Source organism: Abramis brama (assembly GCF_963993115.1).
Source record: "Abramis brama genome assembly, chromosome: 9".
Taxonomy (NCBI): Eukaryota; Metazoa; Chordata; class Actinopteri; order Cypriniformes; family Leuciscidae; genus Abramis; species Abramis brama.
In genome coordinates this window covers 4,481,337-4,500,709 of record NC_139971.1, presented here as the reverse complement: position 1 = coordinate 4,500,709, position 19,373 = coordinate 4,481,337, and the positions used below count along the sequence as shown (strand labels likewise).

Genomic DNA, 19,373 nt, shown 5'->3' with positions numbered 1-19,373 from the left:
CATAATCCTCTTCATGTCATGGGTGGTCACTGTAACCTCAGCTGGGTCCGCTCATTTACACTCCACTAAAACCAGCAGAGCTCGTCCTTGAGAAACGACCGGGGATTGTGATCGCTGTAACGATGGGAATGACGGACTACAGGATGACCGGACGTTTATCCTGGTTCCACAAGGTATGTTGAGGCGTTCTGATAATTCACTGAAACAAGTTTTAGCTGTTTGAGGCACAATTTAAAAATAGTTACTCTCATTAAGTACATTTGTAGTGTTCTTCAAATCTTAATGGTTTATTTAAAACATAACTATACATAATATTAATTAAATAAAACTCCACTGTCATGAAGGTTTCTTTACAAACTTAAGTACGCTTTTAAAAAGTGCACTTTGTAATTGTTGTGAACTCCTCCGACACTTGGGTTGAAGATCCAAATGCAGCTTTATTGGAGCAATCCCGAATTGTAATTCATATAACATGCAAGCGGTCAAACACACAGGCAAACAATCCGTATGAGCAACAGGACAGAAAACACAGTTTTTTTAAATATATTTTATAATGTAATAATTTCACAGTTAATCTCCAAATTAATGGAGAAACAATTGTTTAATGGAATCTTTTTATGAATGATACTAATACAGCTACTGATGTCTCGACGAAAATGATTTCCATCCCCAATTTTAAACATTAATTATAGCCATTAAACATTACAGTGTAATTGAATGAAAGCTATAGATTTTTTTTAAAACATTTATTAGGCTTCAAAAAATAGAATGACTTTTAAGTTTGTTTTAAGTGAACTTGAAACTCCTCACATAAACCCATAATAAATGTCATATTTACCGGTTCCCCTTCTGTCTAACAGGATATATACAGAAATTGAATAAAGTTGTCAAACAGTCTGCGCTGCATAAATTATAAACACAAAGAGCGTTGCTTTCTGCGCTGGAACTTTCTAGACCTCATCTGCTTCCCATTAAAACACAATACACACGGCACAATACTTTTGCCAAAAAGCATTAAGCTCACATTAAATCACTCGTATTGATTAAACACTGAAATAATGAAATATTAATCTGATCTGGATTCAATCTGTATCTAAGAAACGAGTCCATGTTTTTCCAGTAGATCCTGTCCCCTCTGGAATGCAGCTGGATCATGGAAAACCTGGACATGTGGACAAGATTCACGTCACACGGACTGCTTTGTGCTCAAGAAGAGAGAACGAGGGTTACTCATATACGACGCTCCCAGAAACACCGTCACATTTCCCATCATGCTTTGGCACACTGCCTCCGTCTCTCTATGTTTGTAAACCTAAAACATGCTCATGACAAAATGGAAAAGGGTAGAGGACATTTCACACCCCCATCCCAGACGCAGAGCTCCCTGCCCACGGTCGTTCGGCTGACGCTTCACTCAAAGCCGGTTGGACGTTTTTGGAATGGATGTTCGCCATTTACATTTTAATTATGCCTATGAATCTTTGAGCGTTCTGTCAAACCCGGAGACTAATCTGTGGATGCCTTTGGCTAGGAAAGCTTTGAAACAAATGGCCGCCAAATAATGACTGGTCGACACAACGTTGCTTTACAGATTTTAAAGCCACAGTGTGTCTTTTCGGTTGCACCAAACTGAACTGAAGGGATAATGACCAAACAGAGTTACAGACTGAACAAGATTGATGTTTCCAAACAGAAAATACCACTGTTTTCCCACAACTCTGATGAAAACAACTGCCACAACTGTCTGAAACTAGCTATCCCTTGTAAAAAAGAAGTGTCCTTAAATGTATTGAATGTGCACTTGTAGTGTACTTCAAATCTTAAAAATATGCTTGAAAAAAGTCTTGCAGAAAATATAATATTAGTGAAATAAAAGGCCACTTAAGTATACTTAGTATACTTTCAAAGTGCACTTTGTAATGTCAAATGTTTTAAATCACATTTTTTTTGTCATGCTTTAAAGTACACTTATTTTGCAGTGTTGACTAACATACGGAGTAACTGTAGTGTGTATTAAAGTAAATATACTACATTGCACCATCATTAGCAATATGTAATTTTAATTATATTGAAATACATGACGCACGTTTCAATAGAAAATACATTCAAGTATATTTAAGTCAGTAGTCTTTTCAAAAGTATGCTAAAGTGTACTTCTTTTTCACAAGGGATAATATAAAACTATCAAAGCAAACATATATATGCTTACTTAGCTCTCATATTTCAGAAAACTATATAAACATATGTGGGTGGGACAGAAGAAATATAGCTTTGTCTAGATCCTTGACTCTCCAAATATTCATCATCTTTGTAAACGTTAAGCTTAATTTAATTTCTAGAAAGAACGCATTCCTTTCATCTCCTCTTTTTTTCTTTTTTTCAGGATATCTATGCACTTTTGTTTTCAGTAAAGCACCAATCTCAGGATGACAGTCTGTTATTTTCCCTGGCAGACATTTGGTTTTGTGAAAATGAGAAGTAAATATCCATTACTGGAATCTTACTTGATGAAGGAAAGCTCTACAACAGCCTCTCCATTTCTCACTGCTGGTCTCTTTCTCTCTCTCACACACTCACACACACACACACACACACTCAAACACACGTTTGTCCCTGCAAAGTTCAGGTTTATTCTTGACTGTGACATCCAAACAGATGGTCTGGGATCTGAGGAGGACACTGACTGAGGGAAAGAGAGAGAGACACACACACACACTCTCCTGCTCACCTGGACTTTACTTGACAGCGCAAAATACAGTTTTGAGGGGTTCGAAAACTTGTAAAATGTGAAAGACATAAGAAATCTGCATATACGCACTTTGAAGGTGGAATAGAAATTTCTTTCCTAGTCAGAAGAAAGAAAAAAATACAGAGATATTTTTAATATTTCAGTTGTTTCTAGATTAGATAAGTATTATTTCAGTATTAATAATACTATTATAGTTTTTATTAATATTTTGAATTAGCTGTTATTTTAATATTTTACTTTTCATTTTAATTTGAGTTAAATTTGTAGCAATTTTGTTTTGTGCTTCTTTTTAAATATTACTATTTAAGTAAATAATTTAGTTTTAGTTTTTACTTATTTCTAGTTAGTTATTTAATGCTTTAACTCAAGGTTATGGTAACATTTGAAATGTATGTTTTTCATCTAATATTTATTTATTGTTTATTTTATTTTACCTATATTTTATTTTTAGATATAGTTTTAGTTAAATATAATAGCCCTGCAAGGTATAGCTCACAAAAAAAGAGAAGAAGAATAAAAAAAAATATAGCACATAAGACATATTGACAATTTTTATTTTTATTTGTAGGTGCTTTTTTCATAATTTTGGAGCTTGCCAGCTAAGATTCCTTTTAACTCTGCCATTGATGGACATTTCTGGCAATCAAAGTTTTACACTGTTATACGGTAGGTGGCGCTATTACACATCTTCTGAAAGAGTACTGACTCTCTGGATCAAAACACAGGCGAAAAAGAAGCAGAAACAAGCGATAGAAGCATTGCTTACGCACATGTAAAATAATGTGATCATCAAACATTCAACAGCATACAAATCAAAACTGCCGAAAGTTACTGAATGAAATGTCGACCCAGGACGAGGTCTCAGCTTTTAAGCAGAGGCTCTGTTCTTTCTTTTGATATATTGCATGTTCAGATATTCATACAAAACAAAATATCTGCATTTACGCTCAATAGAAGAAAGAAAGGTTTCAAAAATCATGATGGTGAATGATTTTTGGGCAAACTATTTCTTAAAAATAGATCAAATTAGAGACCTTTTTTCAGATTCATCTCACAAATTAATCTACAGGTTCAACAATGTCTGTCTCAAACTGTTCTGAGAATTTCTCAAAGAACTCAAGTCAGAGAACTCAACATGACCTCAAACATTTCTCATAAAATTCTTCTGAAACCAGATTATCTGAGCTATGCTATCCTCATTCATACTACTCTGTGTCAACATTTCTCTTATTTTTGTCTCTTATTATTTCTCCTAAGGCTTTTTCTTTTTGCAATCTCTGAGCCATACAAATCTCCTTTGGGTAAGTTCAGACCTGGCTGCAATATCATAATAAAGTTTTGCTGTCAGGAAAGATGGAAGGTGGCCTCTCAGTTCTCTGACTAAAAAAGTGCAAGCACTGTCTGCGGCACAAACAAATATTACTACTGAACATCTCTGAACTTTTTTCATGACTTCAGCAGAATCCGTCACAAAACGGATTCATTACCCAGCACAGAAAACACTCAAATCACTGACACAGGCCGTTCTGTTTCCATCTCCCACCTGACGTTTAAAGCCACAGTGGGCAGCGTTCCACCTGATCTGAGACGCCAGAAAGAAGGACACCTCCCGCTTTTTATTGATAGCGTCTCATTTCCATTTCTAGCCAGCGGCGTCTGATCCTGTCACACATTGTAGGAGCTGAATTTCAGCAGTGACCTCCCTGGATCGATACTTAATAAGCTTTTGTGCAGTCGAGCCCATTTTGCTACAATCTGCAATTTTTTTTATGCCCATTATGGGAAATCCAGCTGACTAGGTGTATGAAGTGGAGTCGGAGAATGTATCTGCATCTCACAGCTATTGGTTGATGGATGCATGCAGACCAATGCAAACATGAAATACTATCATCCTTACCACTGCTTCTCTCTCTCTCTCTCTCTCACCGGTATATTATGAGTAATTCAATACTCTGCAGAGGGTTTAAAAATGAGTCAATGGCACTGTGTTCACGGCTCATAAACAATGGAATAAAACAATAAAATAAAAACCAAGGAGAATACAAAAAATGTGTGAACATAAAAGCTAATTGACAGTAAGTCCCATCATTCATTTCTGACTGAGTCTAGGGCTGGGAAATATATAATTGAATATTTGCATTATATAGTATTCCTGACAATTTTGCTGATTATATCAAATGAATGCACTTTTGAATTTGCCCTTTCGTATGCTAGATTTTTTTTTTCTTCTAATAATAAATATATTTAAGTAGCAAAAAACTGCTTGAGTTTATTTCCATGATTGAGTTTAAACTGTCACGTTCACTGAATTGATTCAAAACACTTCAATGATTCATTTGCATCATAACTTAGATATGACCAAGGAAAGTGTGGCAATTTTCAAGTTTACCAAATGTCAAGCTACTGTTCAAAATTTGGAATTATTAAGATTTGTTTTTATTGTTTTTTAAAGAAGTCTTTTATGCTGACCAGTCCAAGGCTGCATTTATTTGATAAAAAATATAGTAAAAACTTTAATATTGTGAAATATTAAAACCATGATACACTACCACTCAAAAGTTTGGGGTAAAACAAATTAATTAATACTTTTATTCAGCTAAAAGTGACAGTAGGTATTTATATTGTTACAATATATATATATATATATATATATATTTGAAACAAATCCTGACAAAATATACATCACAGTTTCCACAAAAATATTATGTAGTAGAAACTGTTTTCAACATTGATAATAAGAACTATTATTAATTATTGAGAACCAATAATAATTGATAATTATTGAGCAGCAAATCATATTCGAATGATTTCTGAAGGATCATGTGACTCTGAAGACTGGAGTAATGATGCTGAAAATGCAGCTTTGATCACAGGAATAAATTACATTTTAAAATATATTCAAATAGGAAACAGTTCTTTTAAAATATAATAATATTTCACAATGTTGGGTGCTGTCCCGTGAAGGACGTTGATTCTGTGATTGCCAAGGCAGTAAGCCTAGGTAGGAAAAAAGGGAAGGAGAAAGCCATGTAATTATAATGTTGAGACTTGCTGAATTTCTGTAACAATCTCAGATGAAACTATAATCTAAAATGATATATTCCCACATAAATGTGCAAATAAATACACTACACTACACCAAAACTACAGTAACAACAACTAAATGTGTGCATTGTAAGCACAAGAGGAATAAAAGACAAAATCTAAATCCAAGTTAATTTTATCAATTCATGGGTAACAAACAATATTACCATTTTTACTGTAAAAACGCAGAGTGCAGCCTTGTTAAGCATAAGAGACTTCTTTAAAAAAAAATAAAAAAATACTAACTATTCCAAAGTTTTGATCAGTAGTGTACAGTTTATAGCTCAGCTCTAGTTGACTGACAGTCACGTGTTACGTACTGTAATAGCGATGGTCTTTACCACATTAGCAGCCCTGCCTCATGAAGCCCATCAGTGCTGGACTCTGACAGCATAAGAGTGAGACACAATGACAACGTGACAGGACAGATCACATGTTGCACATCTAACTGGGTAATTAGCAACAGACAGAGCACCAGCGTTCCCATTACCCAGCATGAGGGAAATACTGAAGCTGTCTTTGACTTCCTCCACTCATCTGTGGATCATTTCCACGAGATGCTCTCCTGCAACGGGAGCTGGGCGTTGGGAGAAGAAAGCAAACTAGATTGATGAGGCATGTTCAATCGCTGGGTTTCGTTGGCATCAGCTGTGCCCCTGGAGTTGAGCTGGTGTCAAGGCTTTCTGTGTTACACATATGAGCGCGTCTTTGATGTGAAGGTAGTGCGACAGTGACAAACTGCCACCTGTCCTGCCACGGCAAAGAGAGGCTTATTTGAAGGTCCCATTAAAGCAAAGATGCTCACTAATAGAGCAGGGAACCATCTGTATCGCTGACTACTCAATAGGACCAAATCTGTAAAACTTTAACACTCTTTCACCCTCTTTTTCTACTTAGTTTATACCCCAAACTTATGGCTGACTCAAAATTTTAACCCCAATTATTTTAGATTGAAAATGCCAATGGTAACCATAGGTTGTCACTATCATTATTAAATATACTTCCAAATTATTTTTTTGGACAGTTTTCTGAAGCTGTACCATGGTAATACCATATTTACCAAGATTTTGGTGTACCATAACCATGTAAATGGTACATGGTAATAGTTTAATATCAAGTTATATATCAAAGTATCATGCTACTAACACCATTATACCATGCTGACAGTACTACTACATAACACTACTTGCCTAAACACATTACATACTTATATTATTCTGTTTTATCACAAAGGGTTGTATGTGAAAAAATGCCATGTAATAAACATATGAAAGATTAGTGCACAAAATAACTTTTATGATTCTCAATTAATTGTATAAATATATCTCTGACTCATCCACTGCATCCCTCATTTATATATTTCAATCATTAAGGGGCCGTTCACACAGAATGCATTTTTGTAATCCTCCCGTTGTGCGCATGCCAGGACATCAAGTTTAAAGAAGTTCAACTTTTAAAAAACACATTGTCCTACGCCAGACAACACAAAACGCAATCTGTGTGAACGCCCCCCTCTGACAGTGATTCTTCTTCTCATTGAACCGCACAAGTCCCGGCTCGCTACTGCCTCCCTCTCTGTCCCTGATAAGAATGCCCACGCGTCCACATCCGGAGGAGGAAAGCAGAGAAGATTGAAAGCAGATGAAGGAGGCGCTGGAGCGGCGGGTGTGGCGGACTCATATTTCACTCCCTAAAGGCTGATTAAAAGGCCACTCGGAGACTCTGTCTCTCTGGGCAGACTTCTGCTCTCTGACTGACGTCCCTGCCACTTTGATTCCTCAGCGCGAGAGCGAGCGAGCCATCGAGGCTCATTCTCGCATTCTCTCGCTCTTCGAATGGCCCTCTTGACCTTCTATTCTAGTCTGAGAGGATGATAAACACTGAAAAACAAACCAGCCTTCACATTTAACTTGGAAACATTGCTGCTGTTGTAGGGGAGACACTTCAAGACTCTTTGCCATCTTTTAGCATAAAAGCCATTCATTGCATGTGTGCTGTTTTTGGGAGTCAACTTAGACGCCCAACAACAACATTAATTAACAAGCTAGACATACATCCACAAAACCGTGTTTTGAAACTCATTCAAATACTACTCTTAAAAAGGAAAGCATACAATACCAGGCGGCAATGTCTTTCATCTTTTTCTCATAAAGTGATACAATCACACTTTTTTCTCAGGTAGTTTGAGAACTTCAGTGAGAATATACTGAATGAACATCAATTTTAGAAATTTAGGGTGCTACAATGCCCCCAGTCTCACAAGTTTATTATAAAAGTTGGTTTAGCTGCATGCATTGTGGATTTTTTTTCCCCTAAATGCACTGACATGAAGGCGAAATGTACTGTAGGCCAAGGGGTGAAAATAATATGATGAAATACTTCCATAAATTGAGCACAAAGTTTCTTTAAACTAGAACGACAGCGGCAGTGAATAAATGTGCCATTCAGTACAAATGTGCATTTGTTTCACACCTCAGCAATTCCTTTTCTTCTTACCAAACAAAGCATCACCCTCGGGACACATGTTCTCCGGCCTTGTGGCACTAAGTTTGACTAGCAGACGTTCTAAAACCCACAATAGCAATGGATTGAGCAACTTGGCCTATTTCCTTCTGGTCTTTACATTCCCTGAAGGACAGAAGAAAACAAATAAAGAGTGGAGGTCTGGTTTTTCCAGTCGGCGGCTGCCACGTGTGCCTGTGTGGAGGCTGGCGTGGTGCCGGAGCTCTGCGCACACAGAGCAGCAGTGCTGGGGTTGGGTGTGGGTGACTGGAAGTCTTGTTTGCAGTGCCGTTGCACAGACGACAGCCCCTCTAGGGAGGCACTGCTGTGTTTTTTTTTTTCCTCTCTGGATCCAGGACTCTTTTCTCTCTCTTACTTACACAGCTAGTCTGAGCAGCAACACTGTGCAGCTCGTACCAACCAGCTATGCACATTCCCATGACATTGCAGCAATGTCACGATGCAGCCGCTGCAGCACAGCATAGAGGCGCAGCCATCTACTGTATCTAACACGCATGAAAAAATAGGTTTGATGTGCTCATGAAAAAAATTATAGATCAATATATTAGTCTGATCAATCAGCCGACATTTAGTCTAAACAGGCAGATTAACAGAAATGTTCTCTCCATGTCATATATATATATATTTCTGTCATGATAACTCTCAGAGTGTTTGGTAATGAATATGACAATGTTCATATATTTGGTCTTGGCGGAATAGATCTGCTGCTGTTGCAGAGCAAGTACAGGACTTGCTACTACCAATACATACACAACACACTGCTGTGAGCAAGTAAGACATGCTTCTGCTTTACAATATAGCGTACATGATTTACCCGTAGCAGATCTATACAGGTGGAGCTGGGGAAGGTGGAGGGTTTCTGAAAGTGCGCTGCACTGCTATAGCAAATGCTGACCAAGTATTTGAAGGTTAAGCAGCGAGTTCATTGGCTACTGATACAGCAGGAACCAATCAGCTGTGCACTATAGAGATTGCAGTTTGAGTTAAGGACCTATCCGCCTGAGCCATCTAGAGTTTCATGGCCTGATGCCACACTAACCATGCTTCATTCACCACACTTGGGTATTCCATTTTATTGCCTCTATTTATTCATTATAACGTGTGCAACATTTGGCTTGTAAATGGAAGGTTACTCACATTTGTTTCTGGAGAAAACCACAGGCATTGCTCTGTCATGAGGAACACAGTGCACTAAATCTGCTGTTGTTTTGGAGGAGTGCTACAAGTCACGACCCCTTAAGTGAGCCCAGCATGTCAGATCCACGAGCACTTGATCCAATAAAGATCACAGTCCTTCATGCCACTGTGCCAAAGAGCCATTCACTAAAGCTAATGACTCATTACAAAAGCAGAGCAGAGACAAGGAGTTTTCCCAAAGAAGAAGCGAGTAGGAGATCTGCGCATGTGGTTCCCATCATGCCGAGGGAGAGGAAGTCCTGCTAATATTCTACCTGCTGGGAGAAACTGTTTTACGGGAGACTTGTTCCCACAATACAAGTGTAGGCCAATTAGTCTTCTAATCAACTTAATAGGACTAAGGGCTGCTTCTGATTCACCTTCATCCCTCTTTCCTCCTGCTATGAATCATAGCTGGGCCTTAAGCATTATGTGGGTTTTAATTCATGTCTGTTAGCTTTGAGGTCATTACACGCTAGTGTACTTCAAAAAGTCAACAAAATAAACCAAGGTTTTTCTCTTCCAGGTAAATGGACCACAGCATCTATCATGCAGGGCCCTGTACAACTCCTTTCCCCATTCACTTCAATAGCAGCAATAGCTATTTTGTCCATGGATGCTCACTTCTGGCCCATTTTGAAATGTAATTTGAGCCATGAATGCCATTTGACTTCTCTGGAGTTGCATACAGAAAACAAGTCCTTATAATGCTGACTAACTGATAGTACCACTAGAGCAGTCCAAAACTCTTCATTAGTGACCTTCCTGCTAGTGAATATATGGCCATCAATGATTCCGAATTATACTGTGTATTATGCCAACTTATTGTGACTTCATTGACAAGCATAAGCTATTGTATATCAATCCTAAAAACTATGATATTATATTACAGCCGTTCATTTGTCAAAGCACATGACTAAAGAAGGCTTTCCCCCCAGATTTCTACTTGCCCTAGTTCTGTAACCAGCAGAATCCCAAACTCAACATTTACAGAGATAATCAACCCAAAAATGAGGGGAATTTTAAAAATTGCACTCTTACGTTTTCCCATCCATCCATCCATCCATCCATCCATCCATCCATCCATCCATCCATCCATCCATCCATCCATCCATCCATCCATCCATCCATCCATCCATCCATCCATCCATCCATCCAACCAATCAATCAATCAATCAATCAATCAATCAATCAATCAATCAATCAATCAATCAGTCAATCAATACATTTCGATTTCAGCTCAAAGTCTAAGGAACAAGAATTTGCATAAAGTTTTTGGACCATTTGAGATGGACAGACCCATGATGAGTATACATGTTGAATATGCATAATATTTTCAAGTTCACAAATTAACGAACATATTCTGCTAATGCAGACCAGGCAAATCTTAGCCTCTACTTGCAAACAACTGGCAATAGCGAACAACGATTCATAGTTGCGCTGTAAACTAAAGGCTACTGGCTTTAAAAAAAGCCATTTGCTCAAACTTCCAGCTTTAATAGTAAACACACCAACACATTAGAAAAACTGCACTCGTCAAGCAATAACACGGGATCAGCCTGCTTCCCCTGTGGCACCACTAAAAAAGATCAGTGAACAAAGCTAACATCTCCCTCCATCTTCCACCAAACGAAGCTCTCGATTATTAATGAACGCAGCTCATGTGCTCATGCATTGCAGGAATGAAAAAGAATACATTTACAGATGATCGCATTTGAGATGCATTCGTAATGTTGGCTTTTGGGAGATAAAAGAAAACATAATTATCACTTCCTATCAGACTCTGTCTTTTCCCTCCCTAATATATGTCTCCCCTTCACTTTCCATTCCTTTTGTCTGCTTTTATTGTTTCGCATTTAGCGTAATATAAATCAAACCTTCAATCTTCTCATTTCGATATGCCTCCCCAGCCTTAAAAAGCGACAGAGAACAGAAAGAGAGAGAAAGGAATGCGCGTAAAAGACAGAGCAAGAGAAAGAGAGCGAGTGCATTACGTTAATCAGAGCAAGCCCCCTCTCAGCCATGAGAAAGCATGCCCTGGAGTCCTACATAAATGAGGTTTATTTTTGGCAACAGAATGAAGAATCTTATTTAAGGCTAGACATTTTAAATGCCTTGTCTTTTATGTATCAGCCCAAGGGTAATGTTTTTGGCTGAATTTTAAAGTAAAAATACGGTGCAACGGCTTGCAGCCTAAAGCTGGTGTGGCGACTGCTGGCTTTGTGAGTAAAAAAAAAAAAAAAAAAAAGCAAAAAAATGGCATCTTTGGACACAGTCCCTTCTCCCTCCTCGGCTCAAACCTCGATTCTGCTGATGCAAGAGCTTTGTCCGAAGATTAATGACAGGCATTTGGCTTCCTGAATCCAACACAGAGGTTAAAAAACAATCCCCCTCCAGAAAAGCCCACCGACTTTGTGAAGCAATTTCTCCCTCTCCACCATTTTATAGCAATTTCTAATAAACAACTATAGAGCAGGTCTTGCTTCACAGGCAGGAAATCGGATTTGGACTGCACTGAAATGGCGATGACAGTCAGATCCAATAATGTTGTATGTTTGAGACCTCCCTTTAACTCCATCATCTATATGTCATCCGCATGGATGTGCTGCGGTTCATAGAGTCCGAGAGTGGGATATACCTACGTGATACCTGCGTTGATAAAGGTGATCTGCATTCAGAAATGACATATAAAGAAACAAAAGAAAATGCTAGTTTATCTTGGTGTGTCTGTATCAACAACGCAAATAATATTTTATTTTTATTTTGTTTCGCACACCTCATAATGCTTGACAGATCTCAACGGTAAGGATTTGTTCTGTCTGTCCAGTTGGGACAGTAGCTCAGATTTCTACTTGCCTTGTCAGCATTTTTACTAGAAAAAATAAGAAAATAAAAAAGACCTTGTCTGGACAAAACACGGCAATATAACTTTTATGAGAGCAGCAATAGCAGTGTGAATTTTTTTTTCTTCACTTTTTCGACATAGATTATTTTTGATCAAGACCTGCTTAAGTTATGTCTGGATGCACACACACTACTTTGAATTGAGCATTTTTACTGGCCCACAAAAAAATATGTCGTTTTTTATGAATTTATAATTATAGTGGTAACACTTTACAATAAGGTTTCACGTTAACATTAGTTAATTACATTAGTTAACATGAAAACATGCTGTAAAAATATATTTCTCATTGTTAGTTTATGTTATTTTATGCATTAACTAATGTTAACAAATGAGACCTTATTGTAAAGTGTTACCATTTTAATTTTAAATGTGTAGTTTGTACATTTATTATTTATTTTTAAATTGACTATTTATCATTAAATCATTTAAAAAAATATTTTAAATTTTTCAAAACATGCAAACGTTATTTTCTTTCTTTAACAAATGGCAATTTTTTTATAATTATAAATTATTCTTATATACGATTTCAGTTATGTTTAGCATCAACATACCCACCCATGCTTTTTTTTTGGAAAACATATACTGTGTTCTTTCAAAAAGTTACAAAGCTGGATGTCCAACATCAAGTAGCTTCAAGCAGTTCGTTGTACTTTTACAAATAGGAAGTTGGGAGTTCTGCCTTTTGATTGAATGTAATGAAATTCCAGTACTCTAAGCAAAGGATTGTGGGTATTGTGGTCTATTTACTTCCTTCTCAGCAGGAGGCAGAATCATACAGAATAGTCTCAAAGGATATTTATTAATTCATAGCAAAATAAGTGCAGGAGTAGAACGAGAGGCTTGACCCTAACACTATCAGATAACTGAACCCTGGAGACTCTCGCTATGCCCTTCATACAGTATATCAAGTGCATCCTGCACGGTTAATGTATTATGATATTATATAAGTGTTTTGTGATATTAAGCGGCATAATACTTAAATGCATATGTTTTCCTCAAACACTATGGGTTATCTTTAGAGTCAAATCCTGGTTCTCAAAGGCATCTACGCACTGTCGTCACCACCAGATGCAACATTTCAACAGAACCATATACTCTGAGATTAATCTGCCTCTTTTGCTCTCCCTCTTTCTCTACCTTCCCTCTCTGTTTGCTCAGTCGCATGAATCCGTCTTGAAAATCTGCCAAACAAGCCGAATGTTGTACATTCTTCCCTCCTCTGGTCCAGACTGTATTTGTGTCAACACTGAGTAACATTACTTTTGGCTGAACATGCATGGCTGAGTCTACTACACTGACAACACTCCCAGTGGGCGATTAAAGACGCCATGAAAACAAAAATGAAGTTTTGTGGCTTTTAGTCCATGTCTATTAGCTTTAAATGTCATCAATATGATAGCGTACAGTTAAAATACAAACAAGTTACAAACAAACTCTTCCTGGAAAACGAACCAAAAATATTGATGACTCATCCTGCACTGAAGGGCGTGTCCAAATTCTTGTCCAATCAAATGTGCTCTAGAATGAGAATGCCCCCCCACCCCAATATCACCAGGCACTGACTAACAATAAAAAGTGGTGTCATGCCTCAAACACACACCATTTAAAAGTTTGTGTTTTAAAAAAAAAAGAAATTAATACTTTTTTCAACAAGGATGCATTAAATTAATCACAAGTAACAGTAAAGGCATGTGTACTGTTACAAAATATTTCTATTAGAAATAAATATTGTTATTTTAAACTTTTATTCATCAAAAGTTTTCAGCACTGATATTGAGAAATGTTTCTAGCATTCATTCATATTAGAATGATTTCTGAATGATCATGTGACACTGAAGACTGGAGTAATGATGCTGAAAATTCAGCTTTGACCACAGGAATAAATTACATTTTAAAATAGTTTCAAATAGAAAACATTTGATGAGCAAAAGATACTTTTTTCAAAAACAAAAAATTCTTACCAACCAATTTTCGAGTGGTCGAGCAAATTCATAGGATCTTAAAGTCATCATGTGTTCAGATTTCTCTGACCCTTACAGGGACGATCTGAGCAGAATCTGTCAGTTCCCCAACATCACTTCTCCTGTTCATATTAATCACATGATTCCTAAAGCACAATTTAGATTACCCATATTCTCAGTGGATTAGTCGGGCCTAATCTGCTCAGCGGCCCAAGCATTGCTCCGGTATTTGTGTTTCCATCATTCCCGGCACGGACAGCCTCCTGTGCAGCACGTCACAAGTCTCCTCGTGTGGAGGAGTCCGCTAATGGGGTCGTGAGAGGAGAAGCTATGTGTTACAAGAGACTCAATTTTCTTGTACGTCGTTATCTCAGCCCTTTTTCATTAACCGTCTCTCTTTTCACCCTCTTTCTGTAGGTCTCGGGTTCTCGCTTACAATCCGTCTCATTTGTAAACATGCCTGCGCTCCATTCATTCTCTCTCTTTCTCTTTTGCTCTGATGTAGCTGACTTTGTGAATGTGGCTTGAGAAACATGTCTCCTCAATTCATGCTCACACTACCCTGAATAGGGAGACACAGCAGGCATGATTTAATGAGCAGTGGAGGCTTCCCTAGAGCAAACACGCATATACCACCATGTTTGCACACGTGCACACACCATCGGCCGGAGCTGTGCTGAGGCCTCTGGGGACAGAGCAACACAATCCATGATATGACCTTCAAGCCCAAGTGTCTCTCCTGGTCCAGATAACGGTGGGATACTAGTAAACTGCCAGTCATTCAAAAAGGCAGGGGTATTTGCATAAGCGTGAAGGGCAGGGTGATCTTGACTTTCTGTCACACAGCGTGAATCAAACTGCGGATACGGACATAGTCGGACAGAGAACACTGCCAAACAAAAAATGTGCTAAGGAACCTTTTATTGCTCAGAGCTTGCTCTTTCATAGCTCAGGAGACTGTTGTTTCCTTTACAGTAGGTATTTTATCTCATATGTTTCTTCTAAACTTCTTTACTGACTTCAAACATGCTGAAAAGCAAAAGTCTAAATTTTCTCTCCTTTTAAGCTCATTGCTATCCACAGCCCTGTTCGGGAGGGACTAGTTTTCCAGCAATGCTGGATTTCATGTCTCCTACGTATGACTGCATGTCAAAGGAATGAAAGTATAGTGTAAAGACAAGAGAAAGAACAAAAGCACCGTTTGATCATCTAATTTTGTTACACATGTACACTAGATGAATAGAGAATGACATTTACAAGAACATCATCTTAAACTCCAGACCAGGCATGTATTTGCCCAGAGTAAAGGTGTGTGTGCGCTCTCAGCGAGTGATCAGCGGCGTAATGTCACTGGCTTTTATAAGAAATTAATCTTAATGTCACTCTGCCCACATACTCTGAATGTCAGCGCAGTTTAATTGGCTGCTCAAATGGCACCATTGTTTGTGTCCAAAGGCAACATGAGATACGGACAAATAAGGAAACTTAAAAAAATAAAAAAAAAAAATAAAAATCTATATTGGGCTTTTTAGTGAAGTGTCACACTCCACTGACTCGTTGCTGCTGAGGTGAATATTTCGATGACAAAACCGAAAGGAAAATGTCACTGCTGCTATGATTAAAATAGAGGTCACATGCTGCTTCTAAGAGTCTATTTTTATTAGTATTTGTAGTAGTAGTTTTTTGCAGTAGTAGAATTATGAATAATTATTTTTATGTTAACCAAATCAAGTGTTAGCAATCAGGCTAAACAAATACTGCAGCTTTGTCAGACCGTCAGCTAAACCAATTATTTTTTTAATCACAGTTTTACATGTAGTCATGGCAGTGCCTTTAAAACAGGTAAGAGCATCAGGCCTGAAGACTGCAGGATCAGTTCGCAGTGAGACTCCATGGGAAATTTCCACCTTTCCAAAACAATTTCAAGTTCCCACAGCTGTAGGTTAATGGCACCCAAAAAGTCACTTAGCCGTGACAGTTACCTGTCCTTTCCAGTATCCATAAATGTGAATTAAACACAGCATGCCTTTATTTAATCATGTAAGGAAGCTTGGAACAAATATTATTTATAGAATAAAATGTCCTGGACTGTATTATCAACTTAACGGAGACTATGTAGGAAATGAGGTGGGAGTGTGAAAGGGCCCAGTCTTCACATCTTCAGTACCAGACTATATATAGACCAGTACAGCCAATACTGAGGCCTACACCCACATCAGACAGTCACCTGAACGAAACACATTGTAGAAAACACAAATTTTACAAAGTCGTTTAAAAGACTCAGCATTACAAAAATATACTGAAAACACGCTCATGTGCACTGACACAAACACTCCCATTGCCAGCAAGAGTTGTTGGATTAAACAAAGCAGACCTGAACCTGTCAAGGGGAACAACGTGGTGGCTGTGAGAGCAGCACATTTCCTGTTAAGTCTCAGACACACACACACACTCCTGTCACACAGCTGAACAGCTCCTCTCTACTCGAACCATATACAGGCATGATGGGAAGCCTTTGCCTTTCATGGGAGAGAAAAGGTTGGAAGGAAGAGAGAGAACGAAAAAGAGAGAGAGTGAGAGATAAGTCTAATCAGCCAGGACTTTTGTCATGTGTTATTTTCCATGCTCATATCAATCACGTCACACAGAAAGAAACTGAGGTGAGAGGTAGGCGAAGGGAGAGAGGAATACATGAGAAAAGAAAAGGCCTTTTTTCCATGCATTCTTCTGGTTTACACAGCTTGCAGTCCATCCAGGACTTTGCAACCTTGAAATTCAACCAATGCATTATATGCAATACCTTTTTGGATTGTTGTCATAACTCTGCAGTATTTTCACACTTAAAACATAAACTTGGGGGAGAAATACAGCATTTGATTTGACTTTTTCTTCTCTGCCTTTCTTCTCTTCTCTAGCTTGCTTCCTAATCTAGTGGTCTAATAAACCTGTCATTGTATATCACAAATATTGTTGACTTTGTTTGTGTTCCTCTTTTTTAAGTAACTTTGGATTAAAGCATCTGTTAAAATGGATACATGTAAATGTAAGAGCAATCGCAGCGATAATAATAATAATAAAAGTTTCTCCTGGCCTGACTGACCCCTGTTGAAATGATGCTGGCGTTATTAACTAGCTTAACCAGCAGGACTACACTGGTCAACCAGCTTCACCAGAAACACCATGCTGATTCACCAGCTTTACCACCTAAGTATTGTTAGCGAGCACTTGTTTTCCAAGCTGTTCCATCGGCTAACCAGCATAAACCTGCTGGAGACACGGGAAAAGGGATTCCTGGATTCCCCAGTAGACTTCTTAACTACCTTAACCAGTAGGTCCACCTGTTCTACCAAGTTTTTCTGATGAACAACGTCACTTTTGCTGGTTCAGAAGACAGACCAGCACCAAATCAGCAGCCTGGATTCCTTAATTCAAGTGCAGCAGCTGCTCTGTCTCAGCAAGATTTGTGACTTAACCATGACACAGAGCAGATTCTTCTGTCCTATAGGACGATCTGCTTGACTGCACTTTAGGAGTTTGCTCTCCACGCTGCAACTCTGGGGAACAGTGGCAGACTCATTATAAATGGATGACAATAACTGCTGCCACGCATGCACATTAGAACTGACATACCTTAATGGAGGCAGTTAAAAAGCCACAACATTTTAAACAAGTTATGGGAATTACAACTGCCTTATTGATTTGCGCTCACAGTAAAACAAGTGGCTTCACTTGTTACAGCAATGATGAGACATGATTGCACAGATATGGAAAAGGAATGAGCGGTGCACTACAAAAATAACCGAACGAAATCTGATTATTTATTGCATAGAACATAAAATATGTGCATGTCAATGACGCAGGAGTGGAGGAACAAAATCGACTGCTGTCCTGTGATGGATGACTTACTCTAAGCCACGGTCTGTTGCATGTATGTGCAGTTTTGCAGGTCAAAAGGGCCTAGAAATGAGACAGAAGTGTGCGATGTGTTCTCAGTGAACACAATTCAACCTGACAATCCATGCAGGACTTTGGCAATCCAGTGAGGGAAATTCTACCACTTTGTAACTTAAATCCCCATTTGCCTCGAACTTCCACGACGAAAAATCTGCACTCAATTTAAAACTCACCCGCTGTTCATATAGTTTGATTAAACATATCTGCCACTTTCCCCAAAGTTTCCCACAATGCTGCAATCACTGCACTTTCTAGTTTAAGGCTAGTCCAACAAGCAGAAATCCAATGGTTGTTGGGTTTTGTTGGATCAGTGTTGGCCCCTTTGCTGTCTCTTTTATATTATCTACCAATAAAAGGTGAATACTGATACGTTAAAGTCTTGAAACAGAAGCAGTGACAGATCTTTTCTTCCGTATTTTGATGTTCATCCGAGTGTAACATTATGGGGGGAAAAAAGGTAGGGCGGGGACTTGGTTGTATCCATCCGTAGTTAATTGGATTTTGAAATGTAGGCATTGCACTCAAAAGTGGAGGCAGATGAATGTGAGCTTCAATTATTTCCAAATGATCTGAGAAGTCCTCCATACGTCACCAGAGAAGTCTGTAATTTGCCCAGTAACATGCTGTTGCAACATGCCGTTGTACTAAAGGTAATTTTTTTCCCCACATTTTCACGGACAGTGTAGTTTGTACAAAGTACAGGTATATATCAAAGTATCATGGCATATATCAAAGTGCAATGGATGCTCTATCACTGTACCATGTTTTTTTGTAAGTTGCATGGGTTGTTTCACCGACCATAGTCTACATTTCCCTCTACAATCCTGTTGAGAAAATAATGTACCTTCCCATCAGTCATCTGAGGCTGAGTTTCCCAGCTGCCCTTCCTTGGATTCACAACCATCCATCTCTTTAGCTGCTGCCTGGTGAGCCACAGCAAGAGGCCAGTTTCTATCTTCCTCTCTCTCTCTTCAATCTCTTTCTCTGCTCTCTTTCTCTTTCTGTGTAGAGTGAACAGATG

The 19,373-nt window shown here is 38.3% G+C and overlaps 1 protein-coding gene across 4 annotated transcripts in view; it reads right to left on the bottom strand.

The window, feature by feature from the left end:
* Nucleotides 1-19,373, bottom strand: part of clmpb (CXADR like membrane protein b) — an 85,273-nt gene that overhangs the window by 28,404 nt on the left and 37,496 nt on the right. Inside the window, exon 1 of one of the 4 annotated variants that reach the window (XM_084123502.1) lies at nt 14,399-14,527. The exons of 2 other annotated variants lie outside the window; for them this stretch is intronic. Coding sequence is in view for 1 of the 2 variants with exons in the window: in XM_084123500.1 (XP_083979626.1) it covers nt 14,403-14,430 (28 nt within the window). In the remaining variant the exon portion in view is untranslated. Of the gene's footprint in view, nt 1-14,398; nt 14,528-19,373 lie in introns of those variants that run through there. One more of the 4 variants, XM_084123500.1, reaches the window with a different exon arrangement.